This window comes from Pongo pygmaeus, chromosome 1, assembly GCF_028885625.2.
Source record: "Pongo pygmaeus isolate AG05252 chromosome 1, NHGRI_mPonPyg2-v2.0_pri, whole genome shotgun sequence".
Classification (NCBI taxonomy): domain Eukaryota; kingdom Metazoa; phylum Chordata; class Mammalia; order Primates; family Hominidae; genus Pongo; species Pongo pygmaeus.
The window spans coordinates 214,579,993-214,599,930 of NC_072373.2; the positions used below are offsets into that span (position 1 = coordinate 214,579,993).

General features: G+C 48.3%; 1 protein-coding gene across 9 annotated transcripts in view; it reads left to right on the forward strand.

Annotated features, from left to right (window-relative positions):
• The first annotated feature begins 3 nt into the window (after window positions 1–3).
• The window catches only part of SPATA21 (spermatogenesis associated 21), a 48,907-nt gene continuing 28,972 nt past the window's right edge, over window positions 4–19,938 (forward strand). The window contains exons 1-8 of one of the 9 annotated variants that reach the window (XM_054436340.1): window positions 3,244–3,556; window positions 7,745–7,878; window positions 9,254–9,433; window positions 12,640–12,791; window positions 14,917–15,124; window positions 15,438–15,530; window positions 18,620–18,903; window positions 19,260–19,308. In XM_054436340.1, coding sequence (XP_054292315.1) covers window positions 9,305–9,433; window positions 12,640–12,791; window positions 14,917–15,124; window positions 15,438–15,530; window positions 18,620–18,903; window positions 19,260–19,308 — 915 coding nt within the window. In that variant the 5' untranslated portion in view covers window positions 3,244–3,556; window positions 7,745–7,878; window positions 9,254–9,304. Of the gene's footprint in view, window positions 308–3,235; window positions 3,557–7,744; window positions 7,879–9,253; window positions 9,434–12,639; window positions 12,792–14,916; window positions 15,125–15,437; window positions 15,531–18,619; window positions 18,904–19,259; window positions 19,309–19,938 lie in introns of those variants that run through there. The other 8 variants (XM_054436354.1, XM_054436347.2, XM_063659098.1 and 5 more) reach the window with 8 other exon arrangements.

A 19,938-nucleotide genomic window follows, 5' to 3' on the forward strand; every position in this document is an offset into this window, starting at 1 on the left:
GTTCCTCTGTCCGACGGACGGAAGCGGTGCGACTCTGTAACCAGGTTTCGGCTAGAGCGGCAGCTCGTGGGCCTCAGCACCGCCTCGTTTGTGCGCCCTCTGCTGGAAACCCGGCTCAAGACACGCGGCGGGCGACCTCCGGAGGCTTCTCCCTCCCTCCAAAGGTTTCTCCCTCTCTCCAGACACCCTCGGACGCGGAGACAGCGCCCTGCGCCCGCCATGGGCGGACCCCTCCGTAACCCGTGGTCTGGGTGTGGATCATCCCCATCGCTTCGGTTCTTAGGCCTGGGGCCCAGTTGGCCGAGAGGTAAAGCTATAGCCCATCCTGTAGCATCTCTGTCCTCCAGCCTTTGCCTCGGCCCCTCCTCTGCCTGAATATCCTTCCCTCTCCTGACTGTAAGTCTCAGCTGGCACCTGACCTACCAGACTAAGTAGATGCCATTACCCTATCACCCTCCATGCTTCTCCTAGGGGAACCCACTTATGTGCTCAGGGCCCCGTGTGGCCAAACCTCAACAACAAGTTGTATTCAAAGAAGTAAATTTAGTAACACAAGTAATTTAAGAATTCCAGGCCAGGCTTGGTGGCTGACGCCTGTAATCCCAGCACTTTGGGAGGCTGAGGCGGGCGGATCACCTGAGGTCAGGAGTTCGAGACCAGCCTGGCCAACATGGTGAAACCCCGTCTCTACTAAAAATACAAAAATTAGCCGGGCTTGGTGGCGTGTGTCTGTAGTCTTAGCTACTTGGGAGGCTGAGGCACTAGAATTGCTTGAACCCGGGATGCGGAAGTTGCGGTGAGCTGAAATTGTGCCACTGCACCTCAGCCTGGGTGACAGAGCGGGACTCTTGTCTCAAAAAAAAAAAAAGAATTCCAGTCTTAACTTCGATTTCTCCCAGAATATTCTGGGAGATACAATGTCTACCGTTGCCAAATTCTCAAAATCCCTCCTTCTCTACCATTCTCTCATTCATTCTGCTAGTTGAGTGCCTGCAATGTGCCAGCCCCTGTGTGGGGTGCAGCTGATCCCAAATCTCTGACTCACTGAATACCCCAAACTTTCCCCACACCTTCTTTCCTTTTCTGTCTCACTCTCCTTCTCCTTTTTACTCTTTTTTTTTTTTTCAGACAAAGTCTCACTCTGTCGCCCAGGCTGGAGTGCAGTGGTGCAATCTCAGCTCACTGCAACCTCCACCTCCCGGGTTCAAGTGATTCTTCTGCCTCAGCCTCCCAAGTAGCTGGGATTACAGGCGCCCACCACCACGCCTGGCTAGTTTTTGTATGTTTTTGGTAGAGATGGGGGTTTCACCAGATTGGCCAAGCTGATCTTGAACTCCTGACCTCAAGTGATCCGCCCACTTCGGCCTCCCAAGTGCTGGGATTACAGGCGTGAGCCTCCGCGCCGAGCCATTTCTACTCATTTTTTATAAGCTCTTTATTATAGGATTGATCTAACCACTTACATTTTTATTGTAAAATATATATAAGATAAAATTTACCATTTTAAGTGTGTGGTGCTGTGAAATTAAGTACATTCACAATATTGTGCAACTATACCATGCTTTCCAGAACTTTTCATCATCCCAAACAGAAACTCCACACCCATTAGCAATAACTTCCCATTTCCTTCTGCTCCATCCCTTAGTAAACTCTGTTTTACTTTCTGTCTCTATGAATTTGCCTTTTCCAGATACCTAAGTGGAATCATGCAATAGTGGGCTTTTGTGTTTCTTATTTCACTTAGCATCAAGTTTTCAAGGTTCATTCATGTAGCATGGATCAGAATTTCATTCCTTTTAATGGAGGGATAATATTCCATTGCATGTATTTACCATATTTTGTTTATCCATTCATCTGTCAACAATTGGGATGTTATCACCTTTTGGTATTGGGAATCAGGCTACTATGAGCACTTGTGTTCAAACACTTGTTCAAGTCCTGTTTTCCATTCTCTTGAGTGTATACGTGGGAGTGAAACTGCTGAGTTATACAATAATGCTATGTTTAGTGGTTTTGTTTTGTTTTGTTTGAAACAGCATCTCACTCTGTTGCCCAGGCTAGAATGCACTGGCATGATCACGGCTCACCGCAGCCTCAACCTCCCAGGCTCAAATGATCCTCCCAACTCAGCCTCCCAAGTAGCTGGGACTACAGGTGTGAACCACCATGTCCGGCCCTGTTCACCTTTTTGAGGAGCCTCCAAACTGTCTTCCACAGCAGCAGCACCATTTACGTTCACAAGGGTTTCAATTTCTTCACATTTTTGCAAATATTGATTATTTTTCTTTTATTTTCTTTTTCTTTTTTTTTTTAGACAGGGTCTCTCTCTTTCTCTCTCTCTCTGTCACCCCACACTGGAGTGCAATGGTGCGATCATCACTCACTGCAGCCTCAAACTCCCGAGCTCAAGGGATCCTCCTGCCTCAACCTTTTGAGTAGCTGAGCCTACAGGCACACACCACCCTACCCTGCTAATTTTCTTACTTTTTGTAGAGACGGGGGTCTTGCTATGTTGCCCAGGCTGGTCTTGAATTCCTGTCTTCAAGAGATCCTCCTGCCTCAGCCTTCCAAAGTGCTAGGATTACAGGCATGAGCCACAATACGTGGCCTTATTTTCCAATTTTTTTTTTTTGAGACTAAGTCTCACTCTACCACCCAGGCTGGAAGGCAGTGGCATGATCTCGGCTCACTGCAACTTCTGCCTCCCAGATTCAAGCAGTTCTCGTGCCTCAGCCTCCCGAGTAGCTGGGATTACAGGCGTGCGCCACCATGCCTGGCTAATTTTTGTATTTTTAGTAGAGACGGGGTTTCACCATGTTGGCCGGGCTGGTCTAGAACTCCTGACCTCAAGTGATCCACCCACCTCAGCCTCCCAAAGTGCTGGGATTACAGGTGTGAGCCACTGCACCCGGCCATTCAGAGCACTTTCAGTTCTGTTCAGTCTAACAAAGACAGGCATCGAGCACATACCCTATGCCAGGTGCTGAGTACTGGGGTCACTGAGATGCGGCCAATCCAGCTCCTACCATCCTGGAGCTCACAGACTGGAGGAGACAGAGAGAAAAGCAGTCATTAGCAACACTGAATGAAAGGTACTATAATGAAGCAAATTCACAGGGGGCTGTGGGAGCAAAGAAAAAGAAACCCCACACAGTCTGGGAACAGTCAGGGAAGGCTTTCTGGGAGAGAGTACCCTGGCACAATAATCACTGTGAGGTTGGCAAGGCAACGATTGTTATCCTCATTGTGTAATGGGGGCCACTGAACCAGTGACAAGCTGGGGAAATGACACTGTCCAGTAGTTGGAGGTCACACAGCCCCTTGCCTTATTCTCAAAACCTAACCATATGGCTGGACATTCCTGAAATGCATTCCTAAACCTCTGCTGCTGAGAATAATTGGAGCTGCCATCTGTTCCCAGTTTAACTGCCCTGTATACCAAACAAATCCAATTCAAGCCAACAGGCAAAGTATAGGCTCAGACAGAGTCCATCCTGTGTGCGAGGCGGTGAGCAGGGGTGGAAAATCTCACTGTGACTCATCCAGCTGATTTCTGGTAGGTGCAGGGCCAAGGTGGGGTGTGAGGTGAACAAGCTTTCCCTGACAGCCTCCAGACATATATATGATACGTACTTATCTTTCTCTGCTGTATTTTCCTGCCATCATAGATATTTCCAAGAGAAATTCTCCCATTTTTCAGATGAGGAAAGCACTTATAAAAGGGGCACTCAATACCCAAAGAATTTTGAGAAAGAACAAAGTTGGAGGACTCACACTTCCTGATTTCAAAACTTTTTGTTTAGTTATTTATTTATTTTTTGGGGTACAGGTGGTATTTGGCTACATGACTAAGGTTTTTTTGTTTTGTTTTGTTTTGTTTTTGGTTACATTAGTAAATTTTTTTTTGAGACAGAGTCTTGCTCTGTTGCCCAGGCTGGCATGTAGTGGTGCAATCTCTGCTCACTGCAACCTCCATCTCCCGGGTTCAAGCGATTCTCCTGCCTCAGCCTCCTGAGTACCTGGAATTACAGGCATGCACCACCATGCCCAGCTAATTTTTGTATTTTTAGTAGAAACAGGGTTTCACCACGTTAGCCAGGGTGATCTCAAACTCCTGACCTCAAGTGATCTGCCCCCTTTGGCATCCCAAAGTGCTGGGATTACAGGCATGAGCCACCTTGCCCTGCATGAGTACGTTCTTTAGTGGTGATTTGTAAGACTTTGGTCCACCCATCACCTGAGCAGTATACACTGCACCCTATCTGTAGTCTTTTTTTTTTTTTTTTTTGAGACAGAGTCTTACCCTGTCATCTAGGCTGGAGTGCAATGGTGCGATCTCAGCTCACTGCAACCCTCCACCTCCCAGGTTCAAGCAATTCTGCCTCAGCCTCCTGAGTAGCTGGGATTACAGGCCTGTGCCAACATGCCTGGCTAATTTTGTATTTTTAGTAGAGATGGGGTTTCTCCATGTTGGTCAGGCTGGTCTCAAACTCCTGACCTCAGGTGATCTGCCCACCTCGGCCTCCCAAAGTGCTGGGATTACAGGCATGCACCACCACACCCGGCTAATTTTTTGTATCTTTAGTAGAGATGGGGTTTCACCTTGTTGGCCAGGCTGGTCTCAAACCCCTGACCTCATGATCCGCCTGCCTCAGCCTCCCATAATGCTAAGATTACAGGTGTGAGCCACTGCACCCAGCCAATAAATGGGACTTTTACAAAAATTTAAAACTTTTGTGCTTCAAAAGACAAAAAGGTGAAAGTGTAATCCACATAATGGGAGAAAATTTTTGCAAATCATATATATGATTCGGGACATGTATCTAGAATTTATAAAGAACATTTACCATGCAGTAATAAAAAGACAACCCAATATAAATGGACAGAGGCAGGCTGGGTGCTGTGACTCATGCCTGTAATCCCAGCACTTTGGGAGGCTGAAGTGGGAGGATCACCTGAGCCCAGGAGGTCAAGGCTATGGTGAGCCACATTCATGCTACTGCAGTCCAGCCTGTGGGCAGAGTAAGACCCTGTCTGAAAAAAAAAAAAAAAAGGGAAGCCAGGCATGGTGGCTCACACCTGTAATCCCAGCACTTTGGGAGGCTGAGGTGGGCAGATCACCTGAGGTCTGGGGTTTGAGACCAGCCTGGTCAACATGGCAAAACCGCATCTCACTAGAAATACAAAAATTAGTCTGGTGTGATGGCACACACCTGTAATCCCAGCTACTAGGGAGGCTGAGGTAAAAGAATTGCTTGGACACGGGAGGTGGAGGTTGCAGTGAGCTGGAACTAGGCCACTGCACTCCAGCCTGGGCGACAGAGCGAGACTCCATCTCAAAAAAAAAAGGATGAAGGCTCTGAATAAACATTTTTCCAAAGAAGATAGACAAATGGCCAATAAGCACATGAAGATGTCCAGCATTATTGGCCATTAGGGAAATGCAAATCAAAATCAGAATGAGATAACACTTTACATTCATATCCACTAGGATAGCTATGATAAAAAAGACAAGTAAGGTCAGGTACAGTGGCTCACACCTGTAATCCCAAAACACTGGGAGGCTGAGGCAGTAGGATCCCTTGAGCCCAGGAGTTCAAGACCAGCCTGGACAACATAGTGAGATTCCTATCTACAAAATATTTAAAAATTAGCAAGGTGTGGTGGTGTGCACTTGTAGTCTCAGCTACTCAGGAGGCTAAGGTGGGAGGATCCCTTGAACCCCAGAGTCGGAGGTTGCAGTGAGCTATGATCATACCACTGCACTCCATCCTGGGTGATAAAGGAAGACCCTGTCTCAAAAAATAAAGAAAGAAAGAAACAAGACAGATAATAACAAGTGTTGGAGAGGATGCAGAAAAATTAGAGCAGTCATATGCTGCTGGTAAGAAGGTAAAATGATGCAGCCACTTTGAGAAAGTCTGGAAATTACTCAAAAGCTAAACATGAGTTGACATGTGATTCAGCAATTCCGCTCCGGTATACATACCCAAGAGAAATGCAAATGTATGTTCATATAAAAACTTGTACATGAATGTTCATAGCAGCGTTATTCATAATAGGTAAAATGTGGAAACAGGCCAGGCATGGTGGCTCACACCTGTAATCCCAGCACTTTGGGAAGCCAAGGTGGGAGGACCACTTAAGCTCAGGACTTTGAGCAGCCTGGGCAACCTAGTGAGACCTCGCCTCTATTTAAAATTTAAAAAATTTTAAGACGAGTCAGGCATGGTGGCATGCATCTGTAGTCCCAGCCAGCCACTCAGAGGCTGAGGTGAGAGGATCCCTTGAGCCCAGGAGTTTGAGGCTATAGTAAGCTATGATTGCACTGCTGCACTCCAGCCTGAGTGATAGAGCAAAACCCTGTCTCAAAAAAAAAAAAAAAAAAAAAAGAAACAACCCCAATTTCTATCTACTGATGAATGGATAAACAAAATGGGGTCTAGCCATACAGTGAAATATTACTCAGCCATAAAAAGGAATGAAATTCTGATATGTGCTACAACATGGATGAACCTTGAAAACATGACATTAAGTGAAAGAAGCTACTCACCAAGGACCATATATTATATGATTCCATTTATATGGAATGTTCGGAATAGACAAATCCACTAAGACGGAAAGTAGAGTAGTGGTTACCTAGGGCTGGGTTTGGGGTGGGAAGATTGGGGATGATGGCCAAGGGGTGTGGGGTTTCTTTTTGGGGTGATAAAAATGTTCTAGAATTAGGGCGAGGGTGGCACAACTCTGTGAATATCCTAAAAGCCGTTGAATTGTACACTTTAAATGGGTGAACTGTATGATATGTGAGTTAAATTTCAATAAAGCTGTAAATAAAAAAGGGTCCCAAGTGATCTGAAAGGGTGACATAGTCGATATTTGTCAACTTCTCTCCCAGTTCTGCCCTTGGATTCCAAGCCCCTCTGCTAGGGCTGGGGCTTCCCCTCCTTGTCTAGATTCTCACAGTTAGCAAGCTCCAGATGTGGACAGATGGGGGCTGGAGCCCCTCTGGGGCTTCTGCCTCCATAAAACTTCAGTTTGTGGAATACTGGGGCCTGACAATTCCAAGGCTGAGCCTGCACATTCTCAGGCAGAGACAGTGGACAATAGGGGGTGTGTTTGAGGGGCATAGGGGGAGATTTTCTCTAGATGGTTCATCCACCCGAGACAGGAAGACTCAGAGGAAGCGGGAATGGTTAGGGGAACCCTAATGAGAAAGAGGCTGGGGAGGGGCAAGGAACTCCAAGGCAAGAGAGAAGGACTTGGCCACAGCCCTGACTTTTCTGCTCCAGGTGACAGCCTGGTCCTTTATGAGGCCAGAGCTGCACCAGGGGTGGGAGGTCACCCCACCAAACCAGCTGAGGTCTGGTTTGCATGGTAGGGGTGCAGCTGTAACTTCAGGAAGGATCTGGAGGGCAGGAAAAGGAAGTGTGGACTTGGGTCAGCAGCTATTAAGTGCGCCTCCTCTGTGTCCCTGGTAAACTGTGGGAACCGTCAGGACACCCAGTGTATCCCCCAAGGCCTGATGTTGTCCCTAGCACGGGCACGTGTCATTAAACGGTTATTGATTGCACAAGGAAATGAATGAATGACTTGAGCTTCTTTGTAGGCAAAATGATATGGTGAGATGAGTGGCCCTGGGAGTCAGACAGGCCTGGGTTTGAATCCGGTTCCTCTGCAGACTGGCCATGTGGTATCGGACAAAACATTGCTCAGAGCCTTAATTTCTCTATCTTTAAAACAGGGCTGAACCCACTGACTTCACAGGGCTGTTAGGAGAATACTGTTTACAAAGGTTTCCAGCACATAGAAGGTTCCTCCATGGATGCTGGCGGGCCTGCCATGATTTAAAGTGGAAGAAGCACCATCAAGATCAAGGTCTTATGGTCTCACTATGGGAGGAAGGGGCGTGGGGGTTAGGATTTACTCCTGGAAACTAGTTAACAGTGAAAGGGGGTCCATGTACCCGTAGAAATGGCGCTGATGTTGCCTCAAAGGAATTCAGTGGCTGGAGAGAGAGCTGAGACGGTTGGAAACTTGCAGAAGAGGGAGGAGCTTGAAGGATGGGTTGGGGGCTATCGGAAAGACAGAAAAAATGGGAGGGGGGCACAGAGACTGGGGTCTGTGGGACTAGGATTGCAGGAGCCTGCCTGGATTAAAACAGAAAGTTTGTGTAGGGGGTGGTGGCACAGCCGAATATGAGGTTGGATGAAGGAGGTGGAGGAGAGACGAAAGGCTTTAGAAATGGCCAGGTGCGGTGGCTCACACCTGTAATCCCAGCACTTTGGGAGGCCGAGGTGGGTGGATCACTTAAGGTCAGGAGTTCAAGACCAGCGTGGCCAACCTGGTGAAACCCCATCTCTACTAAAAATACAAAAATTAGCCGGGCATGGTGGCGGCCGCCTATAATCCCAACTACTAGGGAGGCTGAGGCAGGAGAATTGCTTGAGCCCAGGAGGCAGAGGTTACAGTGAGCCAAGATTGTACCACTGCACTCCAGCCTGGGCAACAGAGCAAGACTCTGTCTCAAAACAAACAAACAAACAAAAAAAAAACAAGAAGAAGAAGAAAAAAAGAAAAAGAAAAAGAAAAAGAAAGGATGTGTCCAGGGCAGGGTGTGGGTGCTTTGGTGAACTGCAGATTGCCGCTGGAGACCTTGGGGCCCTGAGACAGATGGACAGACGTCCCTAGTTCCTGTTCCTTAGCCCCATCTAAGAACGTGGAATTTTCATCTATAGCAGGAGAAGCTGTGACATTCTTGGACTCTCTTTAAAAGGCACATTAGTATTTTAAAAGCTCTGAGAAGTTGTACAGGAAAGACCCTGTATCATTTCGCTTATCACAGCACTTTCCAAAGGCATTTAGCCTTGGAATCCCTTGGAGCATCTCAAGGGACTAGTATGCCAAAGAATACCCTTTAGGAAATGTTGCAGTTGGGGAAAGTGCCTGGGTTTTGGGATTCAACAGGCCATGGTTCAAATCCTTGTCTGCGACCTAGCAGGTGTTAGATCTTGGGCAAGTCTTGTGCCTTCCAGAGCCCCTTTACCTCAGGGTCATTGTGAGAACTAGGAAAAGCGTGTGGGTAAATGGCATGTGGCTAGCTCTCTGGTTTTGCTACGTGCCTCTCCTTGCGAGGCCTGGCCCCGCCTCTTCCCTCGAGCCAGGCTGTCTACATTATAGGCTCCAAGTGGGCTCCTGAAGCAGTGGTTAGGTGATGGGCTTGGTGGGACGCTTGATTGGATTTCTCCTGTAGGAGCACACTAGCTGATGCCCCTCACTTGGCACCCGTGTTGGCCCTGGCATCATGGACAATAGAAACACCCAGATGTACACAGAGGGTAGAACCAAGGCTCCAGGGACGCAGCCAAGTCCTGGCCTGAGGATCACCATCAAGAGGGCTGGTGTTGAGCCCATCATACTGGGAGTCAGCAAGGTAGGGACCTGCACCCCATGTTCTGATCCATTCACTCCTAGCTTGCACCTTTCCCTTCCCCTGCCCAGGCTTCCTCCCCAGCTGCTTTAATTAAGACTCTGTTAAAAATGGACACAAAACCCAATTCAAACTTGATTCAGCAGAAAAGAGAATATATCAGTTTGGGTAACTGACACATACGTTCATAGACTTCAGGTATGGCTAGATCAAGGTGCTAAATGAGTATCTCTTGGCTCTATGTTCCTCTGTGTTGGATTCATTCTCAGGCAAGCTCTCCCTGCAAGACAGCAGGGATTGCCCTGGCCACTCCAGGATTACATCTTCCCATCTTACACCCTCTGGTTTAGCATTCCAACAGGAAGTGAGCCTCTTTGCAAAAGTTGAAACAAGTCTCTAGCATCACTGTCATTGGCCCAGATTGTGGTCAGATGCTCATCCTTGAACCAGTCACTATGGCGTGGGGAGTGGTCTGGATCTCTTGATACAATGGAGACAGAGGTGATATAGGTGGCTCCACTGAGCCCCATGGGCTGAATGGAGAAGAGAAGCTTCCCAAAAACAATGCTGGCTTCTGTAACGGAAAGAGCTGCAGGGTGAGCAAACCCAGAATTGCCTACTTCCTCTTCTAGGTGCCTTGCATGGCCTCCAAACTCCCCTCACAGCCTCCAGCCCAGCTTTATTCTCCTGAGAGCTACTCAGGGCTTCCCTCCATGCCCCTCCCCAGCGCCCAGCCTGCATCCTAAGCTTCCATCACACCTCTCAGCCTCTTTCCATCAAATATGTTTATTAGTTTGTTTGTTTGTTTATTTTTGAGACAGACTCTCACTCTCTCACCCAGGCTGGAGTGCAGTGGTGCAATCACGACTCACTGCAGCCTCGAACTCCCAGGCTTAAGCGATCCTCTTGCCTCAGCCTCCTGAGTAGCTGGAACTATAGGCGTGGCTTGTGCCACCATACCCAACTATTTTTTTTATTTTTTGTAGAGACAAGGCTTTATCATGTTGCCCAGGCTGGTCTTGAACTCATGGGCTCAAGTGATCTGCCTGCCTCAGCCTCCCAAAGTGTTGGGATTATAGGCATAAGCCTCCATGCCTGGCATCTTCTTTTTTTTTGAGATAGAGTCTTGCTGTCACCCAGGCTGGAGTGCAATGGTGTGATCATGGCTCACTGCAACCTCTGCCTCCTGGGTTCAAATGATTTCCGTCTAATTTTTTTGTATTTTTAGAAGAGATGGGATTTCACCATGTTGGACAGGCTGGTCTTGAACTCCTGACCCCAAGTGATCCGCCCACCTTGGCCTCCCAAAATGCTAGGATTACAGGCGTAAGCCACTGTGCCCCGCTGGCCTCTTTTTGAATGTGCCAAGTAGCATGAACTGAAGAGCATAAGGAAGCCCCTCCTCACCATCCAGTTTCCTCAGGGCCAAAGATATCGCCATTTATAAAGTCAGCCAGCCAGGCGCGGTGGCTCATGCCTGTAATCCCAGCACTTTGGGAGGCCGAGGCAGGTGGATCACCTGAGGTCGGGAGTTCAAGACCAGCCTGACCAACATGGAGAAACCCAGTCTCTACTAAAAATACAAAATTAGCCTGGCATGGTGGTGCATGCCTGTAATCCCAGCAACTTGGGAGGCTGAGGCAGTAGAATCGCTTGAACCTGGGAGGTGGAGGTTGCGGTGAGCGGAGATTGCACCATTGCACTCCAGCCTGGGCAACAAGAGTGAAACTCCGTCTCAAAAATAAATAAATAAACAAACAAATAAATAAAATACAATAAAATAAAATAAAAAGTCAGCCAGGTGCCATGGCTCACACCTGCAATCCCAACACTTTGGGAGGCAGAGGTGGGTGGATTGCTTGATCCCAGGAGTTAAAGACCAGCCTGGGCAACATGGTGAGACCCCATCTCAAAAAAAAAAAAAAGCCAGGCACGGTGGCTCACGCCTATGATCCCAGCTTTTAGGGAGGCAGAGGCGGGAGGATAGCTTGAGTCCAGGAGTTCGAGACCTGCCTGGGCAATATAGTGAGACCCCGTTCTCCACAAAAAGGAAAAGAAAAAAAAAAGACAAAAAATAAAATAAAAAGTCAACATGCCCTTGGGTATGTTCCCTGTAGCCTCCGTTATAAATCCTCACTTCCCCTGGGGCAGGGAGAGGGCCTGGAGGGGAGGAGGCTAGGAGAGAGACTAGAGGTGAACATTCAGGGCTTCCTTCATCCACCCATTTATTTTTTCAACAAGCATCGTCATGGGGTCCCAGTCCCACCACTTACCCAACTGTATGACGTTGGGCATGTCACTGCACCCCTTGCAGCCTCATTTGTTTTACAGTGTTGACTAAGGCACCTGGCACAGGCCCTGTCTCATAGTAGGTGCCTGTTAGTATTAGCTCACATCAGAATCTTTTATTATATCAATGTCAATTAGTTAATTAAGTCCATTTGTTTGGAGTTTGCTGACTCCGGTGAAGCTTGGAGCTGGGTCTCAGTCACTGGCTCCAGGTCACCCAGTTGGAGAGTGACAGACCACGATAGTGATCAAAACCCAGTTCAGTCCAGGTGCGGCGGCTCATGCCTGTAATCCCAGCACTTTGGGAGGCTGAGGCAGATGGATCACTTGAGGTCAGAAGTTCGGACCAACCTGGCCTACAAAAAAAATAAAATAAAAAAATTAGTTGGGCGTGGTGGCGCACACCTGTAATCCCACCTACTCGGGAAGCTTAGGCACAAGAATCGCTTGAACCTAGCAGGTGGAAGTTGCAGTGAGCCGAGACTGTGCCCCTGCACTCCAGCCTGGGCAATGGAGTGAAACTCTCTCTCAAAAAATGAAATAAAAACAGTTCAAACTACAACCTGTGTTTTGAAGGCATGGAAATTGTTGAAGGCCTCTCTTGGACCTTGTGAGAGTCTTGGGGTCCCCCAGGATGCTCTTTCAAGCTGTCCTTAAGGCAATCCGCTTGTCTCGGGTACTAATCTGGACTCCAGTTCATACCAGAGCCTTACATGCTGAGCAACAGCAACAGCAGGGCCGGGCCCTGCATCCCTGCCTCTCAGCTCCTGCTCACGCCTCTCCAACAGCTTCCCCAGTCAGGCACGGGATCTCCCTGTCCTTGAGGCCAAGAGAGTGCCCAGGGAGGAGGGGGAGGGGTCACTCCAGAACGGGTACTCAATGCCAGCCCTCAAGCCACTGCCATGGATATCTCTGTCCAGGTCATGTTTCCGGATGCTTTGGAAGTGGGCAGCAGGAAGCACCTCTCATCACCTTCAGGAGGGCCAGAGAAGGGGCCCAGACACAGAGATGCATTCAAGAAGGGGCCTTCAGAGCTCAGAACCCAGGAGCAGAGGCCTCCAGCAAGACCAGGGTGAGCTGAGGGGCTTTCCAGAGAACAGGACAGAACCCCCTGTAGCCCACCTGCGGGGGAGAGAGAGAGAATGGAGAACTCCCAGGCCAAGGCAGCTCCACCCACCACCACAGCACCTTGTCCTTCTCTTTCATTGCACCAGTTGCACTAAGGAGTTCGTGTTAACCTTTTGTCTGAACTCCCCCAACGAGACCACAAACATCTTTTATGTGTCTTGTTTGAGGAGCATCATATACCTGGTTCAGCCTCAAAGCCCTCATGCCTAGTACTATGCCTGACACATAGTAAATGTTCGATAAATATTGATTCACTGAATTAATAGAATAATGAACAAAAAAAGGTTAGGAGACACAGGAACACATAAAGATGTACGTGTAATTGTTTTCTAAATTTTGTGTTTTTTAAAAACTTTTCTACAGCAAGAATGTATTCAAAAAGAGAAAATCAAGAGCGAGCCAGATAGAGGCAAAGTGAAAGGCGTGGATAATAGAAATAGTAAAGACTAGCTGGCTTCGTTGGATTTGACTATAACCAGAAGCTCCTAAATAGCCTCCTCTAGAAGAAAAGTTAGGAGAGACAACTCAAGCCAGATCCGAGGCCCACTGAGACAACTACTGCCTACCATGCTGGTGGAAATAGAAACCATTTAAGCACACCTGTTTCATCAACGTGGCAATTTGTTTAAACTGCCTTGAAACTCCCTTTATCCTCACCCATTTCTGGAAATAGGTCATGAGGAAGTAATTGGTGATTCAAGCAGTTTTATGCACAAAGACTTTCACTGTCACATTATCTTAAATACTAAAAAATGAGAAACCCTTTAAGTGCCCACACAATAGGGAAATGGTTAATGATGGTTATCTTTAAAATATGGAATTTTATACATTTAATGAACATAAAAAACATATAAAGCATGTTTCTGAAGGATTTTTAGCATGGGAAAAACATAGGCTGTGATGTTAATTGAAAAAAGTAGATTAGGCCAGGTGCAGTGGCTCACACCTGTAATCCCAGCACTTTGGGAGGCCAAGGCAGGTGGATTACCTGAGGTCAGGGGTTTAAAACCGGCCTGGCCAACATGGCAAAACCCCATCTCTACCAAAAATATAAAATTAGCTGGGCGTGGTGGCACATGCCTGTAATGCCAGCTACTTGGGAGGCTGAGGCAGGAGAATCACTTGAACCCAGGAGGCAGAGGTTGCAGTGAGCCAAGATCACGCCACTGCACTCCAGCCTGGGCAACAAAAGCGAAATTCTGTCTCAAAAAAAATAAATAAATAAAATATATATATATAGCCAGGCACCATGGTTCATGCCTGTAATCTCAACACTTTGGGAAGTTGAGGTTGGCAGATCACTTAAGCCCAGGAGTTCAAGACCAACCTGGACAACATGGTGAAACCTCATCTCTACAAAAAATATGAAGATTGGCCAGGCATGGTGGCATATGCCTGTAGTCCCAGCTACTTGGGAGGCTAAGGCGGGAGGATTGCTTGAGCCCAGGAAGTGGAGGTTGCAGTGAGCTGAGATCATGCCACTACACTCCAACCTGGGTGACAGAGCAAGACTGTGTCTCAAATAAATAAATAAATAAATAAATAAGTATACATATGCATAGGAAGAAGCTTGGAGGAAATACTCCAGAATACTAAAGTGAGATCGGATAGACACAGCTTCAAATTTTGAACAGTTATCTTTAGCTTTATGACCTTAGGCTCAAATCTCTTGTCTTCTCTGCATCCCAGTTCTGATTTTTGTTTCATTTTTTTCCGAAAAACAGTTAAAAAATACTATAAAACTTAAATTCTAGGCTGGATGCAATGGCGTGTACCTCTAATCCCAGCACTTTGGGAGGCCGAGGTCGAAGATTGCTTGAGCCCAGGAGTTCAAGACCAGCCTGGGCAACATAGCGAGACCTTGTCTCTACAAATAATTGTGAAAGTTTAAATTTTAACTCCCCCAAACATTGACATCAAAGTGTCTATGATTTGGGGAATTCCTGTGAGTCCTTCATTGGTCCTTCCAGGCATTAGCTATGCACCTATGGTATGCCTACGCCTATAAAAATATGTAAAACTGTGCCCCAGTCTGGGAGCTGAAGTGTCACTTTGTCTATTTTCCCCAGGAAGAAACAGTCCTCTTGGGTCCCCCAGGAAGGGTCCCAGGAGCTGCAAGCAGGCCAGGATCAGAGTGAGCTGGGGTTGCTGCCTTCCTGGGTTCCTGAAGTACCTGAAGGGCTGCAGCAGCTGGGCTCCAGAAAGGAGATCAAGGGCCAGCAGGGGAGGCAACGAAACCGGGGAACCGGGGAGGATCAGCCTCCTGAGAGCTGCCAGGTAACCTAGGAGATCTGGGAAGAAGGGTATGGAATGACCTACCACAGAGGAGGTGAAAGACCCCCGCTCCTACCATGCACCCCATTCTGGTGCATGTACCTGTAGTCCCAGCTGCTTGGGAGGCTGAGGCAGGGGTGATCCCTTGAGCCCAGGAGGTCAAGGCTGCAATAAGCTATGTTCAGGCCACTGCACTGCAGCCTGGGTGACAGAGTGTTTGCTCCCCTCTGTGCCCTGAAGATGTCAAGCACTCAGTCTGTGGGTCATTGGGCTATTCCCCTAGCCTACATCACAAGCATTTAAGTCTTGTTTCCAGGCCGGGCATGGTGGCTCACGCCTGTTAATCCCAGCACTTTTGGAGGCCGAAGCAGGCAGATCACCTGAGGTCAAGACCAGCCTGGCCAACATGGTAAAACCCTGTCTCTACTAAAAATATAAAATTAGCCGGGTGTGGTGGCACATGCCTGTAATCCTAGCTACTCAGGAGGCCGAGGCAGGAGAATAGCTTGAACGGGGGAGGTGGAGGTTGAAGTGAGCTGAGATCGCGCCATTGCATTCCAACCTGGGCGATGAGAGCAAAACTGCGTCTCAAAAAAATAAAAATAAAATAAAAATAAGTCTTGTTTCCAGAGTGGCCCCACAGTATGTGAATGGGTGCAGGGGGGAGGGAGGAGGTGCCAGGTTCTGTATAGAGATAATATTGGGACGTGCTGAGTTGAACAAAGCTGAAACAGGTTTCTGTATGCTGGGATGTCCTGGAAGCAGTTTACTGGCTGCTGAGCCTTTGTAAGATCTTGCAAGGTATGATTAGAGGCCAGGTGCCGTGGCTCGTGCCTGTAATCCCAGCACTTTGGGAGGCTGAGGCGGGAGGACTGCTTGAGCCCAGCAGTTTGAGATCAGGGCAACATGGTGAAACCCCGTCCCTACAAAAAATACAAAACTTAGCTGGATGTGGTGGCACATGTCTGTGGCCCCAGCTACTCCAGATACTGAGATGGGAGGATCCCCTGAGCCTGGGGTCAAGGCTGCAGTGAGCCAAAATGATACCACTGTGCTCCAGCCTGGGTGACAGAGTGAAACCCTGTCTCAAAAAAATAAATAAATAAAAATAAAAAATAAATAAAAAATTTTAAAAAGATACGGTTAGAGTATATTGCCTTTCCCAGATTTATTTGACCACAAGATCTTTTTTTATTTATCTGTAAGATTTTTTTTTTTTTTTTTTTTTGAGAGTCTTGCTCTGTCGCCCAGGCTGGAGTGCAGTGGTGCAATCTTGGCTCACTGCAAGCTCCGCCTCCCAGGTTCATGCCATTCTCCTGCCTCAGCCTCCCCAGTAGCTGGGACTACAGGCACCTGCCACCAGGCCTGGCTAATTTTTTTGTATTTTTAGTAGAGATGGGGTTTCACCATGTTAGCCAGGATGGTCTCAATCTCCTGACCTTGTGATCTGCCCGCCTCGGCCTCCCAAAGTGCTGGGATTACAGGTGTGAGCCACCGCGCCCAGCCTGGTAAGATTTATTTTTAACAGCTTCAGTGAGGTATAATTGGCGTACACTTGCACATACTTTAAGTGTACAATTTAATGTTTTGACATATGTACACACCCACAAAACCATCCCCACAATCAAGAAAGCAAACATAGCCATCACCCCAACCATTTCCTCATGCCCTTTCTCATCCAACCATTTCCTCATGCCCTTTCTCATCCCCCCTCCCACTAGTCTATCCCCAGGCAACCACCACTATCACTATAGATTTGTTTGTATTTCGTGGAATTTTACACAAATGAAATTGTACAGTGTACATTCTTTCTGTCTGGCTTCGTTCACTCCACATGACTATTTGAGATTCATCTAGGTCAGGCGTGGTAGCTCAGCCTGTAATCCCAGCACTTTGGGAGGCTGAGGCGGGTGAATCACCTGAGATCAGGAGTTCGAGACCAGCTTTGCCAACCTGGTGAAACCCCGTCTCTACTAAAAATATAAACATTAGCCAGGCTTAGTGGTACGCACCTGTAATCCCAGCTACTTGGGAGGCTGAGGCAGGAGAATCACTTGAACCTGGGAGGCGGAGGTTGCAGTGAGCTGAGATCATGCCATTGCACTCCAGCCTGGAGAACAGAGTGAGACTCTGTCTCCAAAAAAAAAAAAAAAAAGGAGAAAGAGAAAGAAATTCATATATTGTGTGTATCAACATGTTGTTTTTTTGGTTGCTCAAGTAATATTTCCATTCTATGGATATACCATAATATACCACTTTTTTTTTTTTTTGACGTGGAGTCTCGCCCTGTTGCCCAGGCTGGAGTGCAGGGGTGTGATCTTGGGTCACTGCAACCTCCGCCTCCTGGGTTCAAGTGATCCTCCCACCTCAGCCTCCTGAGTGGCTGGGATTACAGGCACGCGCCACCACACCCAGCTAATTTTTGTATTTTTAGTAGAGACAGGGTTTCACCATGTTGGCCAGGCTAGTCCTGAACTCCTAATCTCATGTGATCCACCCACTTAGGCCTTTATTATTTTTTTTCAAGAGACAGAGTCTCACTCTGTTGCCCAGGCTGGAGTGCAGTGGTGTGATCATGGCTTACTGCAACCTCCGCCTCCCGAGTTCAAGTGATTCTCATACCTCAACCTCCCAAATAGCTGGGATTACAAACATGAGCCACCATGCCTAGCTAATTTTGTATTTTTAGCAGAGACAGAATTTCGCCACGTTGGCCAGGCTGGTCATGAATTCCTGACTTCAAGTGATCCACCTGCCCCTCAGCCTCCCAAAATTCTGGGATTGCAGGTATGAACCACCACACCTGGCTAAAACCTCTTTTTAAGGAGGCTCATGAAGGATTCTTGTTCTTTGAAATATCCCTTGGAAAATCCCATTAAGGCTGGGCATGGTGACTGATGCCTGTAATCCCAGCACTTTGGGAGGCTGAGGCAGGAGGAATGCTTGAGCCCAGGAGTTCAAGACCAGCCTGAGCAACATAGTGAGACCTCATCTCTACCAAAAATTAAAAAATACCAGCCAGGCGTGGTGACAGGTATTTGTAGTCCCACCTACTCAGGAGGCTGAAGCAGAGGGATCCCTTGAGCCCATGAAGTCAAGGCTGCAATGAACTGTGTTCTTGCCACTGCACTCCAGCCTGGGTGACAGAGTGAGACTTGTCTCAAAAAAATAAAAAATAAAAAATACACACACACACAAAGGAAAATCCTATTTAAAGGGGATCTTCTCAATTTTCCAGGCTCTCATTCCACTCCCATAGGGAAGTGTGGTTCTTTGGGTAGGCCACGCCTTCTCTGGGCTTCAATTTCCTCACCCCTCAAAATGTGGGAGTACCTGTGCTACCTTCTAGGGGCACTAGGAGAATTAAGTAAGATGATGCCTGAAGTGCTGGGACCCTAGTAAGTGTGTAATAACTGGTCTCCAGTTCACCTGGAGCATTGAGGTTCACCTGGGAACCAGGATGGAGCTCCTCAGCCGTGGTGTCCTTGTCCTTGACAGGGCTCCGGATATCAATCCACCCTCGGTCACCAGGCAGACATGGTGCAGCCAGCAGAGCCTTGCTGCCGCTTGGCCAGCCGTGGCCAGCCACTGGGAGGCAGGCACCCCAAGGAGGCAGGTGTCCCACACATCAGGCCACAGGAGGCTCCGCCAGAGCCCAGCCCAGGAGGACATGGGGACAGCTCTCAGGAAGCAATGCCCCCAATGTCCATCGTGGCTCCAGAGGAAAAGACAGCCAACCCCTTCCTGCCATCCACGCCTGGACCTAAAAAACCAAAAGGAGGGTAAGTCATCCTCCAGTGCCATCATCCCCTGCCCCCAACAAGGATGCTCTTCTGCTGAGTTTCAGGTGAGGTGAATTCTAGTCCAGACTGCTCCTGACCTGGTAGAGGACCTTGGGCAAGTCATGCTCCCCTGGGTCTCAATTTCCCCATCTGTGTAATGGCTGAAATACCAGAATTCTTGGTTCTGTGAGCCTGTATACATGAGGATGTGGGGAAATAAGGAGTCCCCTGAGATGAGAAGGCCAAGGGGATGAGGCTGGGGTGGAACTGAGTGTCCTGGGGGCTGAGAGGGGAGGGCAGGGAGGCAAACCTTCAGCTGAGTGCTTCCCCCACCTGGGGGTTTCTCTTCTATTCAGGAGTGAGGCTGTGGAGACCCACCCAGCACCGGGGCCTCTTCCTCCACCAGTAAGTAGGGCCATAGTGGGAATGGGGATGGGCTGTATAGGGGAAGGGCAGGGGGGATGAGGAGGAGGAAGAGGGCAGAGACAGATATGGCACATCAAACCCCTATTTGGAGTCAAACCAAGGAAGGTGTGTGTGGCTGTGTGTTAAAGTGCACATGGATGTGCACACGTGTGTGTATGTGTGTGCCTGTGCCTGTGTGTATGCATGTGTGTGTATTCTGGGTGGGCGTCAAGAATGCTCTTACACTCTGGAGCCCTTGGGTTCATCCCAGGTGGTGGCCTGTTCCACATCAGCATGGATTTCTTCCACCCATTTGCCCTCGGCCACAGCCACACAATCCAAAGCATCCCTGAACACCTGGGAGGCTTCCCCGACCCCTCCCAGCCACCCTTCCCTCCCCCAGCTCTGCCACTTCCTAGTTCTTTGACCTGACCGGGCAACCTGCAAATACACAGTCACTAGCATGCATGCCCTGCCAGCACCTGCCCTGTCTCATCCTGCTCTGTTCATTGGCAAAACCCCACCCTGGCTAAACCCACCCAGCCTTCTACCCATGTTGAGCAGCTCAATGCAATTGGAGAACATCCTGTCTTATTGATGGGTTTCACTTTCAAGCATTAACCACTCATG